Source organism: Epinephelus fuscoguttatus, linkage group LG17 (assembly GCF_011397635.1).
Source record: "Epinephelus fuscoguttatus linkage group LG17, E.fuscoguttatus.final_Chr_v1".
Taxonomy (NCBI): Eukaryota; Metazoa; Chordata; class Actinopteri; order Perciformes; family Serranidae; genus Epinephelus; species Epinephelus fuscoguttatus.
Genome location: NC_064768.1, coordinates 41,628,172 through 41,655,535, shown reverse-complemented (window position 1 = coordinate 41,655,535; position 27,364 = coordinate 41,628,172). Strand labels below are relative to the sequence as shown.

At 40.0% G+C, this 27,364-nt stretch overlaps 1 protein-coding gene across 4 annotated transcripts; it reads right to left on the bottom strand.

The window, feature by feature from the left end:
• Positions 1 to 7,500: 7,500 nt before the first annotated feature.
• Positions 7,501 to 25,696, bottom strand: LOC125904878 (gastrula zinc finger protein XlCGF57.1-like). 4 transcript variants are annotated; one of them, XM_049602579.1, is made up of 3 exons: positions 25,533 to 25,696; positions 21,091 to 22,079; positions 7,501 to 12,639 (listed from the first exon to the last, which is right to left on the bottom strand). In XM_049602579.1, the coding sequence occupies exons 1-3, from the start codon at positions 25,594 to 25,596 to the stop codon at positions 11,845 to 11,847; spliced, it is 1,848 nt and encodes a 615-aa protein (XP_049458536.1). In that variant the 5' UTR covers positions 25,597 to 25,696; the 3' UTR covers positions 7,501 to 11,844. The 4 variants fall into 4 exon arrangements, with proteins under 4 accessions (XP_049458536.1, XP_049458533.1, XP_049458534.1 ...); XM_049602577.1 differs by lacking the exon at positions 7,501 to 12,639 and adding an exon at positions 12,869 to 13,196; XM_049602578.1 differs by lacking the exon at positions 7,501 to 12,639 and adding an exon at positions 12,869 to 13,196 and having other exon boundaries at positions 25,539 to 25,696.
• Positions 25,697 to 27,364: the final 1,668 nt, after the last annotated feature.

Sequence of the window (27,364 nt, the reverse complement as noted above, 5' to 3'; positions counted from 1 at the left end):
GGTTTTAGTGATGGCTCTTTAAAAACAACCCGGTTCGATGGCACTATTGCCACTTGAAATGCAGCAAAAAGTTGCTAAAAACACCCATGTTTGGTGGCATAATCACTGCTGGAAATGTAACCATGACTCGCTACAAAAACACCAACATTTGGTGTCACAATTGCCACTTGAAACAAAGCAACAACTTGCTAAAAACACCCATGTTTGGTAGTATAATCACCGTTGGAAATGCAGTGACAACTCACCAAAAAACACCCATATTTGGGAGCTCAGTCACCACTGGAAATGCAGCAACACCTTACTACAGAACAGAATCACCACTACTACAAGTGCAGTCATGGCTCCCTTAAAACACCCAAATTCGGCGGCTAAATAGCTGCTAGAAATGCATCCATGCAATCCATGTATGTGTTTTTAGCGTCTTATTCCTTTTGTACACCACTTGGTCAACACCAGTTGTTTTTAAATGTGCGTTATAAATAAATCTGAGTTGAGTTGAGTAAAAAAGCACCTGAGTGTGGTGTCTCAATTACCGCTGGAACTGCAGTGATGAACCGCTAAAAAATGGCTGCCTCTACAGTGGTTAATTGAGCCAATGAACATGGATGTTTTTAGCAAGTTGTTGTATTTCCAGTGGTGACTGAGCTACTATATGTGGGTGTTTTGGTGAGTCATTGCTGCATTTCCAGGCCGTTTATGCACTTGCCGTGGGTGTTTTTAGTGAGTTGTTGCAACGTTTCCCCAACCCAAGTCTCTATGGGCATTGCTACTGCCGCCTGCTGCGTTTCCAGTGGTCACTGAGCTACTGAATATGGGTGTTTGCAGGAGGAATTTGCTGTGTTTCAAGCAACAATTATGGCACCAAACATGGGTGTTTTTTTGCCAGGTGAGTTGTTTTGCTTTGTGTGTTGCATTGCCAGTTGTTTGAGCTACTGAATTCTGATGTTTTTTAGCAACTTGTTGCTGCCTTTCCAGTGGTGCTTTTGTCACCAAATGTGGGTGTCTTGTAAGTTGTTGCAGCATTTCAGGTGCCTACTGTGCCACCGTACATGGGTGGGAAATTTTGCTGATGTAAACAAATAGAACAGAAACACAAACACACATTCCCCACTTCCTCATAAGTAAAGGATCTGAGCACCTCCTCCTTCCTCCAGCTGAAGTATTCACATCCTCAACAACAAGAGTTATTAGCAACTATTAGCATTCCGCTAACTAGCATTATTTAGCTGCATTAATTCTGCAGAAATAAAAATGTCCACAGTCAAACGTCTCCTGAACTCCAGTCAGATATTTTCTCTCTGAGAGCTGCACCCTGCTGCTGCTGCCAGAAAGTCCAAACCTTTAATCTAAAAATCACTGCTGACTCAGGGAGATAAAACCCCCAAATCTGTGATAATTACAGTCCTGGTTCAGCATAATCATCCGAAACACCCACTCAACTTCCTGCAGAGCTGATCTGGGATCTGTTTTTAATCCACATGTTCAGAAAACATCAGGTAAACATTCAGCAGTCGGTCAGTTGCTGTTTAATCTGAACGAACCTCCGAAAAATAAAAAGTGGCTTTAATCTGATGTAATCCAGCTCTGACCCCAAATTACAGCCTGGATGGACCCACGCTGATGTCCTCACGTCTTTTTGTCCTCATGTCCGTCTCATCTGGTCTCACATGTTTCTCATGAACATAAAGTTCTAGTGTGCCCTGTGAAGAAAGGACCTAGAAACTGTTAGCCTAGCTTAGCACAAAGACTGGATGCAGAGGAACCTGTTAGCCTAGCTTAGCACAAAGACTATAAGCAAGGGGAAATGATTAGCCAAGTATAGCACAAAGACTGGATGCAGAGGAAAACTGTTAGCTTAGCTTAGCACAAAGACCAAAACTAGGGAGAGACATTAGCTTAGTTAGCACAAGGACTGAAAGCCGTGGGGAAACGTAGCCTAGCTAAGAACATGACTGGAAACAGTTAGAAACTGTAAGCCTAGCTTAGCACAAAGTCCAGAAGCAAGTGGAAACTGTTAGCCTAGCTTAGCATGATGACTGGAAGCAAGTGGAAACTGTTAGCCTAGCTTAGCATGATGACTGGAAGCAAGTGGAATCTGTTAGCCTAGCTTAGCATACACATTCAGTATTAAACAAAGCCACTGCCCACACTCAGGATCACTGTCAGAGACACACAAAGGAAGTAAGTTAACGACTAATGAGGCTCCTTCAGACACTAAAGGTTCATTTGTTGAAATGCATCGTGGGAAAACGCCCGAGAGAAGAAACCAAATTTAATCAGATAAATGATGAAGATTACAGATGATCATCAGAGTTTAAACTCCTGCAGGTTCAGACGTGAAGACACCAAACCGACTCATCTCACACACACACACACACACACACACACACACACTCCACAGGAATGTGTGTGTGTGTGTGTACGTCCTGTTAAAACCACCAAAAACCATCTGGAGGCTAATGGAGCACTTCCTGTCAACACAATACAACAGAAGAATAAGAGACAAAGAGGCTGCTGTTTAAACTGTGTAAAGACAGAAACTATGATTATTGTTATTAATATCAATAATAATTAGTAATTTTACCATGCTAATGTCGCCCTGATCTTTTGACAGAATTTTTTTGTTTCTCTTTAAATTTGTGGTTTTTAACCCTTTGAATTCTGCCATAGCAACAGACCGCCAGTGCCTCTGTTGGTATTTTTGATTATTGTGACGTCATTTCCTGGAGGTTTTTCAAATGTTTCATAAACTCTGTACAACCTAACTGAAATGTTATGTGAGTCAAAAAAACATAATAATTGATAACGGTATAAAAACTATTTCATACATTTAAAAAACAGTTTTTTTTAACGACTTTGAAAAAATAAAAACAAAAAAACATATTAATCCAAAAAAATTCTAAATGTAGAAACATGATACAAATATTTCTGAACACTCTGTAAGTGTTCAGCTATGCGTAGTTTTTAGTTTTTGAGATGGGCTCATTTTTATGAGCAGAGTATAAAGGTGAAAAACAATAAGCAAGTCCTAGGACTTTAACATTACTAGTAGAATAAAATATACTTTTACTGTGAGTAAACTGTGATGTTTTCTGGTGGGCGGGGCTTAGCTGGAGGCAAAACAGTCCTCCACAGACGTTAGCTAGCGCTAGCTAACAAGTTCTGTTGTCTTGTTTTAGACGATGGAGGAAGATGATGTGAGTGGTGCGTTCAGAAACACTCATTGTGAGTGTGGGAGCGCACTCTGACACAAACTGGAGCGTTGATAAATTGGGAGCGCTGTCTGAATGTAGCGTTGGGTTATCCAGAGCAGCGCACTCTCAGAGTGGCAGAGCGCACTCTGGACACTCTGTCTGTGGAGACGGAGCAGCAGAGCGCCGAGCGGAGTGAATGTGTGATTAACTTAACCGTTGGTTCATTCATGTAGAAATATAACGCTGCGTTTCTTCCACCAACAGGGCTCTCATTTTAGTGTAGAGCGTCAGACTGAATTTACCAACGCACCATGTCAGGTCACTCACTCTCCGGGACCGCCAGTGTTACTTGAATAAGTAAACACTGACCAACAGCTGAACATGTGAGCATTTTTTTATTTATTTATTTATTTTTTTAAAAAAAAGGTTCTTTATTGTCTTGAAAATTTTTAGAACCTTTTTTTAGACCGATGGTTCTTTGGTAGAGGATATAGAACCTTTATGTTTTATATAGAACCCTTTTTTTCTTAGAGTGTGCTAAATGTAATGCTGCTTCCTGCTGCTAATTAGCTTAGCTTAGCATAAAGACTGGAAACAGTGGGAAACAGTTAGCCTGGTTCTTTCCAGAAATGCTAACACTCAGAACAAGAACGTGTTGCTTTTAGCTTCAGTTCAGATGAAAATGGACGTGCTCACATGGTTCTCATGCACTGTTCGTAAGAAAAGTAATTAACCAAATTTCAGACATATCCCACGTTATCTTGAGACGGCAGTCCATGTATAACCCACGTATTTTGGAATACTGCGATCATGTCACCAATGTGCTGACGAGAGTAAAGAAGAGAGCCTGGAAAGAGATTTTGGTGGTTGACAGGTCACGTAACATAGGACATTACTCCAGAGGACCAGTGTTAGAAATAGTCTGAACTTTTTAAAGGTACGTCGTCCCCATGTTTCATTTCCTAAACTTCGCTAACGTATAAATGTATGTAATGTAAGTATGTAATGTTACTCATTTTTAGGATATCATACAAACTATTGCAGTCTAAAGGCACGAAAATAGATTTGTCTGCGTTAAACGTTGTAAACATCACTGTCCTCACACTACACACAGTGTAGATACAGCCAATAGGTGGCACTAGAGTAAGTTTCGCACAACAACAAACGAGGCCATGGCGGAGAAGGTCTTAATATTGTACCTTTAAATGGACGCACTTTGTAGTTGCGGTGTTACACACATCCCGACAACTGGACAGTGAATTCTTTTCACTATAACCAATTCATTCCATAACGACATTTTGTAAATTTCTTTGTCATCTCTTATGGTCATGTCTCGCTTTTTATAGGAGCAGCGTAAAGTCAAAATCTAAACCATTTCTAAATACCACCACAAACTTTCAACAACAAACAGCGTTAGCATTCTCCTTATAACCTAGCTAACTTACAGACACTAATGTATGTCTCGTCCTTCACCTCGGCTTGTTGAATGAGCAACCAAACAAACACTCACCAATTAAAAAATGCACCACTAATGTCAGTTAACACGGAGATAGCTAGCTAATTACTGGGTCAGCTCTAAACTTTTTGATGCTAGCTTACCGCTGCTAACAGCATGTCTGTTCATGACCTGCAGCTTATTTTCTTTTTCTCTCCTTACCTGTGGAGCTCCGCCCAGCAGCTGCAGTCAGCTGAGCCTCCATAATAACGTTGCCACAACTAACACATGATTAGCTACACGTTAGCAAGACAGCGGGAGAATGTTAACAATGTATGCTAAATGTCTTTTCCACCAAAATGAACGTGATGTCGGCCCTAAAAGAATCATTTGACACTGACATTACACTCCCTTGCTTTTCCTTTGACAGTGTAATTCTCCAAAACAGGAAACACAGTGTATGTGACAGAATGAACAGTTTGAAGTCGTCTCCGACCTCCGAGTGACGTGTCAGACCTCACTGTTGTATCAGAGCAGCTCTGATGTGACAGAAATAAATCTGAAGTCAGAGATCATAAAGTCAGTTTCTCTGCATTCATGTGATTCCCAATCGAGACGCTGTGTAAGTACATATATAAATATATATATATGTATATATAGCCTTCTGACAATGTTCACATGAGAGTCTCACTTACATCCAACACACACATTAACACAAACACACTCACACACACTCACACTGTGACCTCTGCAGACTCTCACGCCGTCCTGAGCTGCGTTCAGGAACACAAACGTCCCTGCTGTCACAGCTAAATATAGAAACCATGAGAACACCACGACTTTCCCAGCGTGCCCTGGAGCAAGGCAGCGACCCCTCGAGGACGGCAGCGATCAGCTGGGAGATGCATGATGGGAAGGACTGTGGGACAGTTTGACCTCTGCTGTTTTAAATTTAGATTCATAGATCAAACTTAAGGATCCCACCACAGTCAGCTCCAACGCTCAGAACGCACCACTCACATCATCTTCCTCCATTGTCTCAAACAAGACAACACAACTTGCTAGCTAGTGCTAGCTAATGTCTGTGGAGAACTGTTTTGCCTCCAGCTAAGCCCCGCCCACCAAAAAAGTCATACTGTTTACTGACAATAAAAGGGTCTATTTGATGTTTTTTGATCATATTCAAACTCTGTTCAAACATAATTTCAACTTGCTGTCAAAGATGAACAGATAGAAAATGACAAAACATACGTGATGGTAAACGAAATGTTGTCACACATCAACACGTTTAAGAGCTACGTCACATCGTCAGCTACAGAGAATGAATGCGCTGTTGTGGAAGGTTATCCCTGGAAGATTACTGTGGCACTTTCATTACACACAACTAAATTCCACGACTTTTCCTAAACTAAGGAGTTTTTCTAAATGAAAAAAAAGGATTTTTAGTAAAATTCCATGACATATTCATACATACATACATACACACATATATATAAAACACTACAGCTTTTCCAAAACTTTAATTTTTTTACTAATTCCATGTTTTCCTATTTTTTTTTTACTGATTTTTCCAAAAGTTTGAATGACTTTTACTTATTCCATTATTTTTCCAAATCTGAGGAACATTTCCCAAAGTTTTTGGATGTTTTTTTTTTTTTGAACAATCTTTACAACTTTTCTAAGACCTTTAATAATTTTTACTCTTTTTCAAAGTAAATTTTTCCTAGTTTCGTGACTTTTCTGAGACTTTCAATATTTTTTTTTCTAATCCCATTAATTTTCCAAAACTTTGAATGACATTAATTTTTAAATGATTTTTACTAATTCTGTGAGCTTTCCAGGCCTGTTGTAAAATTCCATGACTTTCCCAGGTTTTCCATGACTGTGGGAACGCTGACACCACATTGCACTGATCCAGGCTTCTTTACACCAGCTACCTGTTGCGTTTAGAGTAGATTTCCAGGTGTCACTGACGACTCCTGGGCCCCTCAGCTAAGTGCTTTTCGGAGATGTACTTATGTTTTATTACATTTTGATTCATCCAACTCTGTTTTTACTGTAGACCTGCTGTTTGGATCTTAGCTCATTTCACTGTTTTTAAACGTGTTATTAGACGTGAAGACGCTGACGCTCTCCCCTTGATAAAAGGACTCGGTGTGTTTGACTAACCTGATTGATGCAGGTTTTCCTCTCACAAACACTCGAGAGCCTTGAGGCCTCTTCAGGCCGACGAGAGGACGAAGGAGAAATGTCCTCTGCTGAAAAACACAACGTTGATTAAACTTTTCTCAGAGTCTTGTTTGTTGCTCGTCGACCAATCAGAGACAAGAGTTCACTGAAACAGAGAAACAGAGGACGAATACTAAATCCAAACATAAGTATCAGACTCTTTCCTTCCCTCGCTTCCCTCTCTCATTATTTTGTCATCCTCCCTCCCTTCCTCCTTGCTGTACAAACACCAGCCGCCGCCGCCGCCTCCTTCTCCTCCTCCTCCTCCTCATCCTCATGCACCTCCTCCTCCTCCTCCTCATTGTGATAAGATTTTATTTATGACCTCATGATTCAACATCGTGCTGAAGTTTGAAAACTCTTCCTGGTTCCCAACAGAGCAACTCCTCTCAGCGATAAATCAAACTAATGATCAATAAATCAAACTAATGCCACCGTCCACAAACTGAATCACAAAGACTTGAACCTGGAAGAGTGTGTGAAAGTTTCAGGGTTCCCAAACCTGAAGAGACAAAGACAGACAAAATCTTCTGTCCGCACTCTTTCTTCAAGGACCAAGAAAAACATTTCCACAACCATTCAGACAGTCAACGCATTATCCTTTATTTACAAACACTTCTGTCTGTCGAGTAACAGAACTGATGCTGTACCATTAGTTTACTCTGACTGAGATCCTGTGAAAATAAAACCACCATCTTATAATCATCATGTGGCGTTAGCCTGGAGTTTACACTGTAGCTCAGTTTTAATAAGAACTCAAAATCAAAATGAGTTACAAATTTCAGAACAGGTTCCAGTGGCTGTGATAAACGGGGTAATTTTGGCAATTTTTAGTCACATTTAAAAAAAAAAAAAAAAAAAGCCAAAAAAAAGAATTTTTAGAAAATTGCAAAAATAAAAAAATACATCTGCATTTTTTAAGAAAACAAAAAATCAACCAAAAATTTCTTTGGAAGGAAAAACAAAAAAAATCAGCTAAAATGTTTAAAGGCGTCATGCCTTGGGTTAAGAGGGGGTGTTTTCTTTTTAAAAATAAACACCAAATTTTTAAAGAAAAAACTTTAAAGAAAAAAAGTCACCAAAATATTTTAAACAACACAAAATTAAAAATGATTTAACAAAAAAAATATAATGATGCAAATTAAAAAAATAAGAAAACATTTTTAAAGAAAAAAAAAGTCACCAAAATATATACACAGAGAAATAAACAGCAACATTTCTTAAACAAGAAAAACTTAAGCAAACATTTTTTATAAGAAAAACTTAAAGCTATAGTGCGTAACTTCTGTCGCCTCCCAGCGGATAATGCGTTATTACAACTCATAAGCCGGCGGCACTTCCATGTACACAGAGTAACACTCGCCACACACCGTGTACAGAGTAACACTGGCCAGTTGCCACACATCATGTACACAGAGCAACACTCGCTACACACCATGTACACAATGCTACACAACGTGGTGAACACCAGGCTACTAACATTACATTACGTTCATAGCACCATTTCCAAGAAAATAATAAAGTACTAGGTCCAGTACATGTAACAGCAACACATACTACTCATAATATAATTATAAACCAAGTCACTTGGTTTACAACAGCAGCAAGGCAACATCTGTGTCTGCCCTCAGCCCTTCCTTCAGGGCTCTCCACCGAGGAAAAGCGACGCCAATACAATTCCTTGTTTGCCTTCTCCGTCGGTCACTTTCCTTCTTTGCTAACAGACCTTCAGCCGAACATCCACGCTTTTTCTTTGTGGTAGGATTCACTTCTGAACCGTGTCTCGACCGCTACTCCGCCATGTTGCTTTCACTTTCTACCTGCGTTCTACCTCTTGCTGTGACACTCTCCGCTCTTCCTCCCCCTCCCTTCTTGTTGTGAGGATGCATTTCCTGTGCGCCAGCGCAGGAATGTCGCCGGTCTACACGCAAACTAAAAATGATATATATTGAAAAATACTGTGATATGTTAGAGGAGCCGATTGGCTTAATCAGCATTGTGTCATCTCCTCTAGTAGTGGCTTGGGTGAAACGGACATTTACGGACCTGTAGAAGTTACGCACTATAGCTTTAAACAAAAATATTTTTAAAAAGCCGCCAATCTATTAGACAAACAAATAAATAGAATTAAAGAAACACACAAAATTGGCGAGAGAAACTCAGAAAAACATTTCAAAGAAAAAAAAAAGCCAAAACTATTCTAAGAAAACATGCCCCCCAAACCTGTTGGTGGGTTTGGCGAATTTTTTTCTAAAAAAAAGTTTGCTGATTTTATTATAAATAAAACAAAGAAGACATGAAACCATTTCAAGTTGTATATCCCTCCCCTTAAGCCAAACTAAGAAACATAAGTCCATCCACACAGTTTAAACATGCCTCCCCCTTTTCCCACCACTCAGGGAATCTACTGGTCAGATGTCACGGAGATGTCGTTAAAGGATGTGTTCAAATGTCCTTCATGTTGTGGCACACTATGGTGTGATCAGAGAAAAACAGAGACATATATGGAGTGAATGAAGCAGCTCGGGAACTGCCCATTGGTTCAACATCCCATTGTTCCGACCATATTAAACTCATTGTTCTGACCATATTAAACTCATTGTTCCGAAGTCCGTTCCGAAATCATCACGTTGCCCTGTGGTTAAGGTCTGGTTAGGGTTAGGCACAAAAACCACTTGGTTAGGGTCAGGAAAAGATCATGGTGTGGATTAAAATGAAAAAGAAAGTGACAAACACATAAGCTGTGAGCCTGCTCTGCCTTAAGCCGGTCGCGGCGCACCATATGCCCGCCGCGAGCCGTTCAGCACCGCGGACAGTCGGACTAATGGGATGTCGAACCAATGGACTGTTGAATCAATGACATGGACCCAGCAGCTCTTTATTAAGTCATTTAAGTTTGGGAAACACTCACTGCTTTTTTGATTCAACCAACTCGTCTTCTGTACAAAAAAAACATAAATGCTGTTTAATAAATCAGGAAACACTGAAAATATTTTATGCTTCTATGAAGATCACAACAGAAATAATAAACTGAAAAGACGATTTGACAAAAACAAACTGTCACTAAATTTGGAAACTGAAATATTGCTATGCAAGTGCAACTTAAGATGATGTCAATATAGATAAATGTGTAAAAACAAATTTATGGGAGTGATAATGGATCACGAAATCAGCTGAAAACCTCAAATAAGTCACATTTAATCAAGACGCATACTGGACCATAAATCACTATATCTCTTAATTACTGTGTGGAGGTCTGAGGGTAACACCTACAATAGCAATTTATATACATATTACAAAATATATACATTACAAAAAAAGCCATTAGGATCGTACATAATGTCAGACATTAGGAGCATCACAGTTAGGGGAAAATCAAGACACAAACTGGACCATAAATCACTACATGTCATTTACTGTCGCTCATCTTACCAGATCTTATAATGTTAGACATAGGAAGCACATGAGCACACTGTTTCAAAGTCATATCATTAAAATTCTGGGATTTGGTTCGATTTAAAACAGTACAAATAATGTTTAAAGCAAGAAATTAACAATCTGTTCCTCAGTCCAAGTGGACATTTGTGTCTAATTGAAGAAATTCCCTCAAAGGTGTTCTTGAGATATCACGTTCACAAGAATGAGGCAGACAAGGTCACAAAGACCTTGACCTTTGATCTATTCAGCAAAAACTAGTCAGTTCATTGTTGAGTCAAAGTGGACATTTGTGCCAAATTGAAGAAATTCCCTTGACCACATTCACACGAATGAGATAGACACAAGGTCAGAGTTACCTTGACCTTCAACCACAAAATTTAGTCAGTTTAGTCTTCATTCAAAGTGGACGTTTGTGTCAAATTTGAAGAAATTCCCTCACAGTGTTCTTGAGAGATTGTGTTTATAACAATGAGATGGACGTAAGGTCACAGTGACCTTGACCTTTGACATATGACCACCAAAATCTAATCAGTTCATCCTTGAGTCTATGTGAACGTTTGTGCCGAACTGAACAAATTTCCTCACAGTGTTCTTGAGATATCGCATTCACAAGCATAGGACAGTCATACGTAGGCACGGACAATCCGAAAAAATAATTCCTACGGCCACGGCTATCGCCAGCACAGGGAGGCATAAAAAAGCCGTAGCTTGAGAACATTAGGTTACGAACGAAACAAAATATGGACTTTAAGGAATACACTAGAAAAATATGAAAATAACCACTATGCGTCTTGTGCGAAAATTCATATCATGTTACTCGCGCAAGTTTGAACGTTAGAATATTTTATGTTGACTTGGTTGATACGCGTGATTAACTCCCATCAAACGAGCATGAAAGTGAGTGCCAAAAAGATACAAAAAGGTGTCATATGTTCCTGGAGGATCCAATGCAGATTGACTATCACAATATGAATCTGTTGCTGAAGTTTAGATTTTTCAATTTTTGCAAATAAGCATTTGACGTGAAATTGCACTATTCATCATTTTTTTCAGACATTTTTTTCATATGTTATTGGACAATTTAATATTATCTTTTGTTTTACTTTTGAAAACTGTTTGGTTATTCTATTAACATTTTTCTGAAATTTTAATAATGTGTTCTGAATATTTTATCAACAGTTTTTTTTAAATTTACTTTGTTTTTGGAAATGTTTTTTTTTAAAACACTTCATGGGACAATTTAATATAATATTATTTTCATCAACATTTCTTGGGACTTTGTTCTTTGGACAATTTACCAACTTTTTAAAAATTTAAACATGATTTTTCAGACATTGATAGGCATTTTCTTGGAAAAATAATTTGTGTATGTTGTGTCATTGCAGTTGTGTCCATTGGAAATGTGTGTCCAATTGTGTATTTACATTTACTTCATCTGCATAAATTGCTCCTATCATTCACCTTTTTCTCTTTTTGCCTTCATGCACAGAGTCAACCAACAACCAACACTGAACGCTGTTTGTTCACAGTAGAAGAAAAACAACTTTCTTACTCTGATGATCTCATTTCAAACACGTCCAGAGCGGTTTCAACTGTCTGTGGCTCAAGAGTTTCATCCGAACCCGCAGTTTTGCTGCCGCTGCTTTTCAAAGCACACTCATGACTTTCAACATCGTCATTTAAAGTATCTCCACACACGGAGCAGACGACAGGTTTCTCTCCCTTATGCGTTTTCATGTGTTTCCTCAAATTCCCACTTCCTGTGAATTCCTTCCCGCATATTGAGCAGTTGAACGGTTTCTCTCCAGTGTGAATCCTCATGTGCAGCTGTAAGTTACCACTCTGTGAAAAAGACTTCGCACAGACAGAGCAGCTGAATGGTTTCTCCCCCGTGTGAATCCTCATGTGTTTCCCCAGATTTCTACTATCAATGAACTCTTTCCCGCACACTGAGCAGCCGAATGGTTTCTCTCCCGTGTGGACTCTCATGTGATTGCTCAGATTCCCACTTCCGATAAATCCTTTCCCGCAAACGGAGCAGCTGAAGGGTTTCTCTCCTGTGTGGACTCTCATGTGCAGTTGTAAATTCCCACTTTGGGCAAAAGATTTCTCACAGAGGGAGCAGCTGAACGGTTTCTCTCCTGTGTGTGTTCTGATGTGTTTCCTCAGATTTGCGCTTCCGGTGAATTCTTTGCCACACACAGAGCAGCCAAACGGTTTCTCTCCCGTGTGGATTCTCATGTGTTCGTGTAAATTTCCACTCTGGGTGAAATCTTTCTTACAGACAGAGCAGCTGTACGGTTTCTCTCCTGTGTGGCTGCGCATGTGATAAACTAAGTAGTCCTTGCGGGGGAATGTCTTGTCACAAACTGAGCAGCTGAAAGTTTCTCCTGTGTGAATGCTCATGTGTTTCCTCAGACTTGCTTTTTTACCAAATCTTTTCCCGCAGTCAGAGCAGCTGAATGGTTTTTCACCAGCGCTACTTTTCAAATCGCTGACAGAGACATCATCGTTTTGAGGTTCTCTGGTCTCCTTCCAGTCATCAATACTGACTTCAATCTCAGCGACTAAAGAATCATCTGACTTCTTGTCCTCAGTATCTGGTTCTAAATCTGGATCAGAGTCTCCAGGCACTGGTCCTGGTCCTCCACAGTGGTGTCCCTCAGACTGAGGTTTCTCTTCATCATCTTCACTCTTCACAGGGACAGGAGTGAATGTGAACTTGGTGATATCAGCCTCCTCCAGCCCTTGAAGCTGCTCTCCCTCCTGACTGCTCCACAGTTCCTCCTCTTCCTCTTTAATGTGTGGGGGCTCTGGGTCCTCCTGGTCCACACTGGAGCTCCACTCCTGCTGCTCAGGGGGAACCTCTTCTTTAACCACCAACAGCTGCTGCTGGACCTCTGCACCAAACAGGAAACAGGAAACAAATTGAACTATGATTTCATGCACATATTTATTTATTTTTTTGTGATATTTTATCAACATTTTTTGGACTTTAAAAAAAAAAAAGTATTGGTTATTTCATAAAGTTTTTCAAAATTTTTTAAAAAAATTGATCTCACAATTCAATATTATCTACTACATTCTACATGTTTTAACAATTTATTGGACACATAAAATTTCATTTGACATTTTATCAATATTTTTTGGACTTTAAAAAGAAAGTTTTGAGACATTTTGATAATGTTTTTTAGACCTTTTATCAACATATTTTTGGACTGAAATTCTTACATTTCATTTTTCAGACATTGTATTAATATTTTTCTGACATTTTAATCAACATTTTTTTCTGACATTTTTTTTGGATATTATATCAACAATATATATATTTTTAAACCAGACTAGGCACACAAGCATGAACTGATGAAGCCTCTTGGATAAGAGGTGAAACGTCTTGGAAGACAGAACCAAGTCCTGTTGCGTTTGATTCAATTGCCTTGAGATAACTATGACCTGGATAAATGAGAATATCCACAGGCACATTTTTTAAACATTTTATCAACATATTTTTGGACTGAAATTCTGACATTTCATTAACATTTTTTCAGACACTTACATAATGTTTTTCAGACATTTTAAACTTTTTAAAAACATTTTTTAACATTTTTCAGACACTATTAATATTCAATAATACACATCTTTTCAGACATTTTAATAATATTTTTCTGACATTTTATCAAATTTTTTTGGACTTTTCAAATCGTTTTCATACATTTCTTTAATATTGTTTTGGGCATTGCAATAATACTTCTCAGTCATTTTATCAACATTTCTTTCAGCAAATTCAACAACAAATTGTAATAATGTTCTGACATGTTATTGGTCAATTTAACATTATTTTTCAGACATACTATCAAAAACGGCACCCCCCCTTAAATGTCAAGTTGATTTTATTTAATTGTATTTTCTGTATAGCTCCAGATCACAACAGAAGTAAGTTAAGGTTACCTTTCCTATAGAACAGGTCTATACCTTGTCCTTTTATTAAACAAACTAAATAGCCTTTTATTATTTATCTTATTTACATGATGGCATGTCATTTCTGTCTCTATACGATTGCGCCTTCACAATTATCCTAAGATTTCACTTATTTTCTACAAAAAGTTATCCTTTAGTTCAGAAACACACAGTTATTCAACGAGGTATGCATGGTTGTTTTACCTTACCAAATTCAAAGACACCTTGGATATGACGATTTCCTCAGCTCTCTGTATCACACCAGCAGAGTTCTGCCCTGACACACACACACACACACACACACACACACACACACACACACACACACACACAGCGGGTCGGGCCGCATTTCTTGACCAAACCTGACCCAATCATAACGAGCCTGGCCTGAACCTGCAGCACGGCACTGTACACACATTCAATGGAGCGGAGCCTGTGCTGCGTTCAGGCGTTGTCATGTAAATAATGTAAATGCCATCACTTGAATAGGCCATAGCACAACACAGCCGCATGTCAAGTGGGCTGAACCCGAGAAAAATCTTTTATTTGTTATCCTACATATTGTATTAGATTTTTCAGCATTTTTATCAACATTTTTTTTAAGTTTTAAATATTTTTCGGACATTTTATTACCGTTTGTTTGGGCATTGTTATAATATTATTTCTACATTCAGGTATTTTATCAACATTTTTTTGGACGTTTCAGTTTTTTTGGACATTTTATATACATTTTTTGGGACATCTTTTTTTTATGATTTTGGCACATTATGTCAACATTATTTCAGAATTTTATCAAACAAATTCATATTATTTTTTAAACATTTTATCTTTTATTTTTTTTTACTATTTAAGTTATTTTTTTTTTTACAGACATTTCATTAACATTTTGTCTTACTTTTTTTTTATAATGTTTTTCATAAATGTTAACATTTTTTCGGACATTTCTAAAAGATTTTGTTGGGCACTGTATTAATATTTTTCTGACATTTTGATAATTTTTTAGAGGATCATTAATATGCACATTCAGCACATCCAATGCATGAAAACATTGTTTTCTAGTTGGAGCCGCGTTTGCCTCGTTTTCAAACTGTATGCTTTGACTAAAATGAACAATGACAGCAATATAGTCCACGATGAGCAGCGCTAAAATCAACCTGCGTAGTTGTCCCTCCATTGTGACATTAGAAAGTGTCACATTTATCTTGCAAGTGTACTCTTCTTCAACGTTTGCTTTACTTCCTGGATTTTTCCCACATGGAAATTCTGACCAATCATTAAGGGGTCTTTCACTGAATCTCTCCTTCTGTATTCATGATGATACAGACTATATCTACTGGTTTCCTGTGTCCTAAAAACTTTATTTAAATGTCTGAAAGATGTTGATGAAATGTCTGAGAAATAATATTAAATTGTCCAACAAGATGTTAAAAAACTGTCTGAAAAATGTTGTTAAAATGTCCAAAAATGTCCAATTTTTAAGTAAAAAAAATGTTGATAAAATAATACTAAATATAATTGTTACTATAATTGTCCAGAAAATGTTCATAAAAAGTCTGAAAAATATTAATACAATCTAAAAAAAAAGTTAATGAAATGTCAGAAAAATAATATTGAATTGTTTGATAAAATGTTAAAACAATGTCCAAAAAAATGTTGATAAAATGACCAAAAAAATATAATTACAATGTCCAAAAAATTGATAATAAAATGTCCAAAAAACATCAAATGTCCAAAAACAGGGTTGCCAGATTGTGATAGCTGCAGAGGTATGGTGTTGTCCCAGCCCTATCTGTCGCAAATTCTAGCTTTTGATCGTTGGTAACATGTGCTAACTAACGCAGCAGAGTCATAAAAGGATATATCTGCTGAATATATCTAATATCTAGTAAAGGTGAACTAGTAATGACACTACACCTAGATGAAGTATGTTAAGAAAAAGTAAGGATAATGGTTAATTGCAGATATTTTAGCAAGTTCTCTAGAAACGGCGTTTTTGGGACTGCGATTGTTCTGGTTGTAGAGTTGTCAAATAGTGTCGTAAAAAAGTAAATGTACTGAATATATCTAATATCTAGTACAACCGAACTATCATGCTATTATTATTATTATTAGCATTATTATTATTATCATTGTTGGTGGGAAATTATAACAGAGGAAGATATTTGCTGTGTTAATATCAAGAACACTTTGGTGTTTTTGTGTGTATACAGGACGTTGTTGAATCAGGGAATCTGTGTGTCCACCACCACAAAGGATCCAGAGACTGTTACAGTGTGTCACAGGGCGCACAAGAGAGGATTCACGATTTATTATTATTATTTTTTAATTACTATAGCACAAAAGACTCTTCACTTGACATCGCTGTCTCCAGAGTCTGTCGTTTATTAACCTGGCAACCTGTAGAATTGAAGAGTGGAGCGAGTGTGAGTGCGACACCTACTGACCAGGAAGTATGAATCCTTTATCTACCACCTTTACAGGCAGCTGCAGTATCTACTAAAATAAAATATATAAATTGCATCCATAAAAAATATGAAAATAAAGCATCTTTAAAGTGAACTGAGTACAGCCACCATGAAGATGTTGCGCCAGCATAACAAAACAGCATGTTCACTGCTCCGACGTTTTGCTATGTTTAATTGTGGCTGAACAGAGAAGAAGAAGAAGAGGCAGTGTTGGTAACAGACCTGCTGTGTGTTTATGACCACAGAAGAAGAAGACACTAACCTGCTCTGTGTTTATAACCACAGAAGAAGACACTAACCTGCTCTGTGTTTATAACCACAGAAGAAGACACTAACCTGCTGTGTGTTTATAACCACAGAAGAAGAAGACACTAACCTGCTCTGTGTTTATAACCACAGAAGAAGACACTAACCTGCTCTGTGTTTATAACCACAGAAGAAGAAGACACTAACCTGCTGTGTGTTTATAACCACAGAAGAAGAAGACACGAACCTGCTGTGTGTTTATAACCACAGAAGAAGAAGACACTAACCTGCTGTGTGTTTATGACCACAGAAGAAGAAGACACTAACCTGCTCTGTGTTTATAACCACAGAAGAAGAAGACACGAACCTGCTGTGTGTTTATAACCACAGAAGAAGACACTAACCTGGTGTGCGTTTATAACCACAGAAGAAGACACTAACCTGCTGTGTGTTTACAACCACAGAAGAAGAAGACACTAACCTGATGTGTGTTTATAACCACAGAAGAAGACACTAACCTGCTGTGTGTTTATAACCACAGAAGAAGAAGACACTAACCTGCTCTGTGTTTATAACCACAGAAGAAGACACTAACCTGCTGTGTGTTTATAACCACAGAAGAAGAAGACACTAACCTGCTGTGTGTTTATAACCACAGAAGAAGAAGACACTAACCTGCTGTGTGTTCATAACCACAGAAGAAGACACTAACCTGCTGTGTGTTTATAACCACAGAAGAAGACACTAACCTGCTGTGTGTTTATAACCACAGAAGAAGAAGACACTAACCTGCTGTGTTTATAACCACAGAAGAAGAAGACACTAACCTGCTCTGTGTTTATAACCACAGAAGAAGAAGACACTAACCTGCTGTGTGTTTATAACCACAGAAGAAGAAGACACTAACCTGCTCTGTGTTTATAACCACAGAAGAAGACACTAACCTGCTGTGTGTTTATAACCACAGAAGAAGACACTAACCTGCTGTGTTTATAACCACAGAAGAAGACACTAACCTGCTGTGTGTTTATAACCACAGAAGAAGAAGACACTAACCTGCTGTGTTTATAACCACAGAAGAAGACACTAACCTGCTCTGTGTTTATAACCACAGAAGAAGAAGACACTAACCTGCTGTGTGTTTATAACCACAGAAGAAGAAGACACTAACCTGCTCTGTGTTTATAACCACAGAAGAAGAAGACACTAACCTGCTCTGTGTTTATAACCACAGAAGAAGACACTAACCTGCTGTGTGTTTATAACCACAGAAGAAGAAGACACTAACCTGCTGTGTTTATAACCACAGAAGAAGACACTAACCTGCTGTGTGTTTATAACCACAGAAGAAGAAGACACTAACCTGCTGTGTGTTTATAACCACAGAAGAAGACACTAACCTGCTCTGTGTTTATAACCACAGAAGAAGACACTAACCTGCTGTGTTTATAACCGCAGAAGAAGACACTAACCTGCTGTGTTTATAACCACAGAAGAAGAAGACACTAACCTGCTGTGTGTTTATAACCACAGAAGAAGAAGACACTAACCTGCTCTGTGTTTATAACCACAGAAGAAGACACTAACCTGCTGTGTGTTTATAACCACAGAAGAAGAAGACACTAACCTGCTCTGTGTAACCTGAGCTGAGGGTTGTAAACAGCGTCCAGTAGTTTCCGTTGTCGCTCGTTCTCCTCTTTTGAGCGACAAAGTTGCTCCTCGTACTCTGCTATCGTTCTTTCAAACAGCCCAAATATCTCTTCAGCAGCCGCAGTTAGTCGCTGCTTCACCAACGCTCTCAGCATTTGGACTTTACACATCTTCACACTTTAAAAACACAACAAAGACACTCTGCTAACAGACGTTTCTGCTCGACGCCATCTTGTTCAAACACTGTCAAGTTAGCCACAGGAAAGAGTAGAGCTTCCGGGGCAGCTCAGCTGCTCTCCTTCAAAATAAAAGTCCAGATTACAGACACAAGGTGCAAATAAGGGACCGATCTGTATTTATCAGAGGAGGGTGGCTGTGGTGTGACTCTCCCTGTGTGGTTGAGGGCCGAAACACTCAGTGAAGTTTGTGCACCACCTGATGACATCTGCTCCTGGCCAATGGCTATAGCTACCTGCTAAGGTAGCTGAGGAAGGCACCCACAAGTGTATGTAACAAGTTATTAGATTTTTAATACTCACGCTTTGATGCTTGAAAGTTAAAAGCTGAAGATGAAAAAAGCCTCAGTTTTCCACTCTTGTCATGCCAAAGGTTTATTTTTGGGCAAATTTTGAATCAGACATAAAATAAAGCGATTTTGATGATATATCACTATTTTTAAGCTCAGATCATTTTTTTTCCCTTAATGAAGCTTCGTCTGCACGTTGTGTCCAAGCACCGTCAAAAGTTTCAAAATTCAACAGTAATTTCTGTTTTTAGTTTCTGGCTGGGATAAACAGTATAATAATGACTGTGACAATAACATGCCCTCCAAACCCACATTTTCTTTAAAAATATTTTCTGTAATAAAACCCCAACATCGGTGTTTTTTTCTTTTGTTAAATTTAGAATAGAAATTAATAATTGAAAACTTTTTTTGTTAATTTACAGTTTCTGGCTATAATAAATGGTGTAATTTTGGAAAATTTTAAAGAAAAAATGCCCTCCACTTGTTTTCTTTAAAAACCTGCTCAGATTTTCCGAATGAAGCATCATCCACACATGATGTGTCCAAGGACCATTGGGATTTTGAAATCCAGTGATAATTTCTGTTGTCACAGTTTCTGGCTGTGATAAATGGTGGAATTTTTTCCATTTTTCTGCAAAAATGTTTTCTTAAAAAATAAATAAATAAAAATAAATCAATAAAAAAAAGAAAAAAAATCTATTTTTTCATTTTACAATGTAACTATTATAAATGATGTAATTTTGGCGAGTTTTAAAGAAAACATGCCTTCCAAACCCACATTTTCTTTAAAAAAATTTTTTCCCACCCCAAAATAAATATTAATTTACAGTTTCTCACTGTGATTAATAGTGTCATTTTAATGCTTTTTAAAAAAGCATGCCCTCCAAAATTCATGTAAAATCATTTTCTTTAAAAATCTTTTTTGAATTAATCTTTTTGATTTGACAATTCCTGGTTGTGAAAAATGGTGTAAATTTGGCACTTTTAAAAGACAACATGCCTTCCAAACCCACATTTTTTTGTTTTAAAATGTTCTCTTTAAAAACAATCCAAATTAACAAAGTAATAATCATTTCCTCTCTTTTAATTGGATGTGATTTTGTTTAAAATCAGGCCTGTACAGTTGTCCTGAACGTTGAAATTATCCATAGAGACCAAAACAGTTTTTGTATCAGGCTGTAAACATGTTCATTTCTACATTTTAACATAGGGGTCTATGGGGAGTGACTCGCTCCTGGAGCGTCCCACCAGGAATTCACGATGTTGCGTTCACAATTAATGCAAATTCAACCAATTTCCTGGGGCAGATTGGATCGTGTATTCTACAGTTACAAACCACTTCCTGTTTGTGTGGCAAAACATGGAAGTTTGATGCATACATACACACAACATTTGAAACCAATCGGATCAAATCTGCAGGAGGAGTTTGTTAAAGTGCAGCCCATGGAAGTGGCCAAAAATGCACAAAAATTCAACATAAAATTCAAAATGGCCGACTTTCTGTTGGGTTTAGGGTATAGCTCCACGAGGCTTTTTTGTACATTTTGGAGAGTTACATGTGCCAAAAAAGTTTCGTAGATGTGAATGAAAGCAGTTTACTGAATTATTGTGAAACCTGCAACGTTAGACCGTTCAACCACATTCAGAGCGAGTGTTACAAACTTCATCACTTCTCAGAGAGTTTAAACCTGACTGTTCTCCGGTCTCCTTCCAGTCATCAATACTGACTTCAATTTCAGCAACTAAAGAGTCTCCAGTCTTGTCATCAAGTTGTAAATCTGGATCTGACTTCCTGGCTGGAGGCTCTGCCTCTTTGCTGTCCTGTGATGTCTGACATGAGAAGAACTGATGATTCCTGAGCTGATAAAGCCAGGTGAACCTGCGGTTACAGACGCCACAGCTGAATCGTTTGCCCCCGGCGTGATGCCCCATGTGACTCGTCAGACTTGCCTTGTGCATGAAACATTTCCCACAAACTGAGCAGCTGAAGGGTTTCTCTCCTGTGTGAGTTCTCATGTGCGTCTTCAGAACTTCATTTTGTATAAAACTTTTCCCGCAAACGGAGCAGCTGAACGGTTTCTCTCCGGTGTGGATCCTCAGGTGTTTCTGTAAACTCCCACTCTCCGTGAACGACTTCTGACACACTGAGCAGCTGAAGTTTTTCTCCCCCGTGTGCGTGATGACATGTCGCTTCAGGTTCGCCTTGCAGCCAAAGCTTTTCCCGCAGTCCAAGCAACTGAACGGTTTCTCTCCCGTGTGCGTTCTCATGTGTTCCTTTATTTGGGACTTGAAGCCAAATCGTTTCCCACACTCTGAGCAGCTGAAGGGTTTTTCTCCCGTGTGAGTTCTCATGTGATCCTCCAGGTCTCGTTTTCGTTTAAAGGTTTTACCACAAACGGAGCAGATCAACGGTTTCTCAACAGCGCTACGTCTAGAATCACAGACAGGGACGTTATCGTTTTTCAGAGAGTTTGAACCTGACTGAGGTTCTCTGGTCTCCGTCCAATCATCACTGTCATCAGTCTCAGCTTCAGAAGAGTCTCCGGACACCAGTCGTACTTCAGCTACTAAAGAATCGTCAGGCTTCTCATCCTCAGTATCTGGTTCTAAATCTGGCTCTGGATGTGAGTTCCTGTCTGGTCCTGGTCCTCCACAGTGGTGTCCCTCAGACTGAGGTTTCTCTTCATCATCTTCACTCTTCACAGGGACAGGAGTGAATGTGAACTTGGTGATATCAGCCTCCTCCAGCCCTTGAAGCTGCTCTCCCTCCTGACTGCTCCACAGTTCCTCCTCTTCCTCTTTAATGTGTGGGGGCTCTGGGTCCTCCTGGTCCACACTGGAGCTCCACTCCTGCTGCTCAGGGGGAACCTCTTCTTTAACCACCAACAGCTGCTGGATGCCTGCACCCACCATCACTTCCTGGAAGTCTGAGGGTAAAACTGAGACACAAACACACAGACGTTAAAAGAAAAAAGAACATTTATTAAAGTGCTCTACTTGAATAAAACTTTGTGGGACTTGTGCCTTGATAATTTCCACTTTCTGCTCCTTTCTACTCCACGACATCTGAGAGAAATACTGTACTCTTTACTGCACTACATTTATATGAAAACTGAAGTTACTTTGTTACAAAGGGTGTTTGTTGTCAAAAATTAATCTTACATTACTAGAATAAAGTCGAGATTAAACTCGTAATTTTAGGAGAAAAAAAGTCACAAATTAAGACCTGAAAGTCGGTAAGATGGTATATGAAGCGACAAAGTGTGTCCAAACAGTGTTGGTGGTGACAGTAAAATTTAGAGATTTAGTAGGACTAAAGTAATATAACACATTACTTAGAGATTTCGGAATAGTTTTCGGAAATGAATGAATTAAAGTGATATGGGTGGCACGGTGGTGTAGTGGTTAGCACTGTCTCCTCACATCAAGAGGGGTCCTAGTTAAAACCCAGGGTGGGGGAGCCCCTCTGTGTGAAGTTTGCATGTTCTCCCTGTGTCAGCGTGGGTTTCCTCCTGATGCTCTGACATGTTCTCCCCGTGTCAGCGTGCGTTTCCTCCTGGTGCTCCGACATCTTCTCCCCGTGTCAGCGTGGGTTTCCTCCAGGTGCTCCGACATCTTCTCCCCGTGTCAGCGTGGGTTTCCTCCAGGTGCTCCGACATGTTTTCCCCGTGTCAGCGTGGGTTTCCTCCAGGTGCTCCGACATCTTCTCCCCGTGTCAGCGTGGGTTTCCTCCAGGTGCTCCGACATCTTCTCCCCGTGTCAGCGTGGGTTTCCTCCAGGTGCTCCGACATCTTCTCCCCGTGTCAGCGTGGGTTTCCTCCAGGTGCTCCGACATCTTCTCCCCGTGTCAGCGTGGGTTTCCTCCAGGTGCTCCGACATGTTCTCCCTGTGTCAGCGTGGGTTTCCTCCAGGGGCTCTGACATGTTCTCCCCGTGTCAGCGTGGGTTTCCTCCTGGTGCTCTGACATGTTCTCCCCGTGTCAGCGTGCGTTTCCTCCTGGTGCTCCGACATGTTCTCCCCGTGTCAGCGTGGGTTTCCTCCAGGTGCTCCGACATGTTCTCCCCGTGTCAGCGTGGGTTTCCTCCAGGTGCTCCGACATGTTCTCCCCGTGTCAGCGTGGGTTTCCTCCAAGTGCTCTGACTTGTTCTCCCTGTGTCAGCATGGGTTTCCTCCAGGTGCTCCGACATGTTCTCCCTGTGTCAGCGTGGGTTTCCTCCAGTGCTCTGACATGTTCTTTCTGTGTCAGCGTGGGTTTCCTCCAGGTGCTCTGACATGTTCTTTCTGTGTCAGCGTGGGTTTCCTCCAGTGCTCCGACATGTTCTCCCTGTGTCAGCGTGGGTTTCCTCCAGGTGCTCTGACATGTTCTCCCTGTGTCAGTGTGGGTTTCCTCCTGGTGCTCCGACATGTTCTCCCTGTGTCAGCGTGGGTTTCCTCCAGGTGCTCTGACATGTTCTCCCTGTGTCAGCGTGGGTTTCCTCCAGGTGCTCTGACATGTTCTCCCTGTGTCAGCGTGGGTTTCCTCCAGTGCTCTGACATGTTCTTTCTGTGTCAGCGTGGGTTTCCTCCAGGTGCTCTGACATGTTCTTTCTGTGTCAGCGTGGATTTCCTCCAGTGCTCCGACATGTTCTACCTGTGTCAGCGTGGGTTTCCTCCAGGTGCTCTGACATGTTCTCTCTGTGTCAGCGTGGGTTTCCTCCAGGTGCTCCGACATGTTCTTTCTGTGTCAGCGTGGATTTCCTCCAGTGCTCCGACATGTTCTACCTGTGTCAGCGTGGGTTTCCTCCAGGTGCTCTGACATGTTCTCTCTGTGTCAGTGTGAGTTTCCTCCAGGTGCTCTGACATGTTCTTTCTGTGTCAGCGTGGGTTTCCTCCAGGTGCTCCCACATGTTCTCCCTGTGTCAGCGTGGGTTTCCTCCAGGTGCTCTGACATGTTCTCCCCGTGTCAGTGTGGGTTTCCTCCAGGTGCTCCAGCTTCCTCCCACAGTCCAAAGACATGCAGGTTAATTGGTGACTCTAAATTGTCCGTAGGTGTGAATGTGAGTGTGAATGGTTGTCTGTCTCTATGTGTCAGTCCTGTGATAGTCTGGTGACCTGTCCAGGGTGAACCCTGCCTCTCACCCAGTGCCAGCTGCCAGGGTTGGAAATTAGCACCCGCGGCTGAATTTGGCTGGTGGATTTTAACCTACTGAACTGTTCCATAAAGAAGTCGACTCAATCACAGGCCGTTAGTAGAGTTGTGTGTTGTCGCTGCTTCTTCTCGACCAGTCTGAGTAAGGTTTTTCTTCGTCTTCTTGTTTCTGTTTACTGGCTGTACCCTACAGTGTAGCCTGACGTGCACCTCCCCAGAAATGTAACTACACGTCACAGTGACGCAGACCTCCTGTCTGTCTCTGTAAGCTGAAACCATTTCCCTCAGTGGAATCCGTGTACCCTTCGTTCTTTCGTTTTTCCGTTTCAAAACCAAATCAGAAAAACAATCTCGTTTGTTTTACTGTCCTGTCAGTCTCTCTCTCTCTCACGCACACACACACACACGTGCACACTCGCGTGCAGAGAACCAGGGTGGGTCTTCTGCTGACTCGATGATGACTCTAAATACAGTATGATCTAATAGCATCAGTTCTGCTGTATCATAAATTGTCATCGACCCTCGCCCTGCTTTAACCCACCACTGAATGTTTCCTCTTGTCGGAAAGTCCACCACGGGCCACAGAAAATACTCCTTGTACACATTCCCACTGACAGGAACCATCCATTCGCGGAGAACCAAACATGTCGAGTGATTTCTGTTGTTCTTTTTTCTTGTTTTTCAGTTCTGGTTTTAAAACAGAAAAACGAAAGAACAAAGCATACACGGATTTAGTGGAAACAAAGCTTTGATTTACTTTAATTTCACAGATAAGAAACAATAAATTGTGAAGACAATAAAGCCTCCACTAAAATAGCATTTTAAGTCTTGTGTGTGATTTATCCTGGCTTCATATGAGCAGAGGAAAGCTCCGCTAGCTGCTAGGCTAATTTATACAATGTAAAATGCCATGGGCTTGTGCTAATAACGTTAGCATGTTGTATTTATGTAGGTTTTAGTAATAATGATAAATAATATTTTTATTTATGTGTGCATTTTGGTTTTGGAGCATCTGAATTGTGTGTGATACGTATCAAATTAAATATTAAACCGATGCCTTAAACAACAACAGTGTGTCGTAGCTGATCCTCCAGCTGACAGGAGGATCACTGTACCCTCGGTGTGACGTCACACTAACTGGAACCCAGTCCCAGCTTCTTTCAAACCAGTAAAGATAAAACACGTTAGCTTCGGGAGCTAGCTGTGGCTAACAGGCTAACGTTAGCTTTAGCACCATTAGCAGAGTGGCAGAAAGGAAACAAACCTTCACCTCGCGGCTTCGCTTCCGGTTTTAAAACCACTTCCAGCTGTTTCCGGTGTCGGTCCATCTCTGATTAACGAACTAAGTCATTGGTGTTTCTGCCGTTATTTGATGCAACTAACGGTTTCTCTCTGCTCACTGCTCCCGGTGTTGAGGCCGGAAACACGTTGACGATCACTTCCGGTGGACAAATTTCAAAGTAAAATCCTCTTTAAGGACTGACCACAGATACATTTTGGCCCAATTCCAATCCGGCCCCTGAAGACTCGAGCCCTGAACCCTCACTGACTTAACTGACGTCAGCTGTAAGTGATTGAGTGTGAGAGTCTGAAAGGGCTCCGGATGCTACGAACAGGAATGGGACAGCACTTATCCCCCTCTCTACAAAATGTTGTTGATCATTTATCGGTTATTGTCAGCACGCACAAGGCGTGTGAGGGAGAGACTCCCTGATCAGTCAGTCCTTATCCAAGCACTTGTGTTGCAAAATGGGCCAGAGGTAAGTTTGGAATAATGAATTTACTGTGTTTTTACCATATGCATGTTTTTTCTAAACTAGCATCAAAAGTGCTGTCAGTGATATAGTGATATCTATTTTATATCTACATCGTTACCGTTTACAGATCTGCCAACCGTATTTATTTGTTTACTTTTTTTTTTTAACACTTCCGGTGTTCCGAGGGCAACCCCTGTATTCGACGTCACAACGCTATGAACTGTGGGTAATTTTCTTACCGTAAGTCCGCATCGATGCTGACCTACGGTAAGAGGGCATAGAGGAGAGTAAGAGGAGTTTGGATCGGATCTGAAGGAAAAAAACCTGACTTAAATATTCAAATAAAACAAGAAATTAAAATACTTGGTATAACTTTTTGTAACAATAACTGTAGTGAACATAACTGGAATGATAAACTGACTATAGTACAACAAGAAGTCAAAAAGTGGCAAAATAAAAACACTAATTATAAATCAAGAATCAACATTATTAAAACGCATATACTATCCAAACTCCTATTCCTAGCAAACATCTTTCCTCCTCCCCCCACCATGGTTAGAAAACTAAATAAACAGTGTGTAAACTTGGTCTGGGGTACAACGAGAGAGGTCACAAAACGTGACCTTTTATTTAAAGGCAGAGAACATGGTGGTCTGGGTGCTGTTGACTTAAGTATTCGATTAATTGTTGCCTTTATTAAAAATGTGTCAGCTGGTATCTCTAGACGAGCTCTCTGGGTTGGAAACACTAAAAATTGGGACAAAAAATATGGCAGGGCGAGACAAGGCCCTTATTATAAATTAATCTATGCTGATTTCGTAACTGATTATATTAACTTACAAATAAACTGGACGAGTGACTCAAGTAAAACAATATTTAATAAAATAAATAATTATAAATATGGTGGAATTATTAAATATAAAAATGTCCCAGAAAACGAATCAATAAATATAATTAAATTATTAAACAATAAAAAGCACTCAGGGAATCTTAGAGATGTCCGCTGGCTCATGTCCGTAGGCAGACTTCCTGTTAGAGCTGTCGTTTCATGGAGTTGCTATGTTACAACCAAACAATGTCCCATGATTTATTGCGATGAAGATGAAACGCAGCAACATCTCTTAATGGACTGTTACAGGGCCCAGGCTGTTTGGTCTGTCCTGCAGGGCCATGGCCTAGTTTTTGATCTGAACTTTAACTGTGTCATGTACGGTCTCCTGGAAGACACGATGCCTCCAAAGAAAAAAGAACTGTTCCAGTTGATCATCAGCATCGTATGTGTCAAACTGTGGAAGACCAGATGTGTCATGATCATTAAACAGACTGTTATTGATAGTGA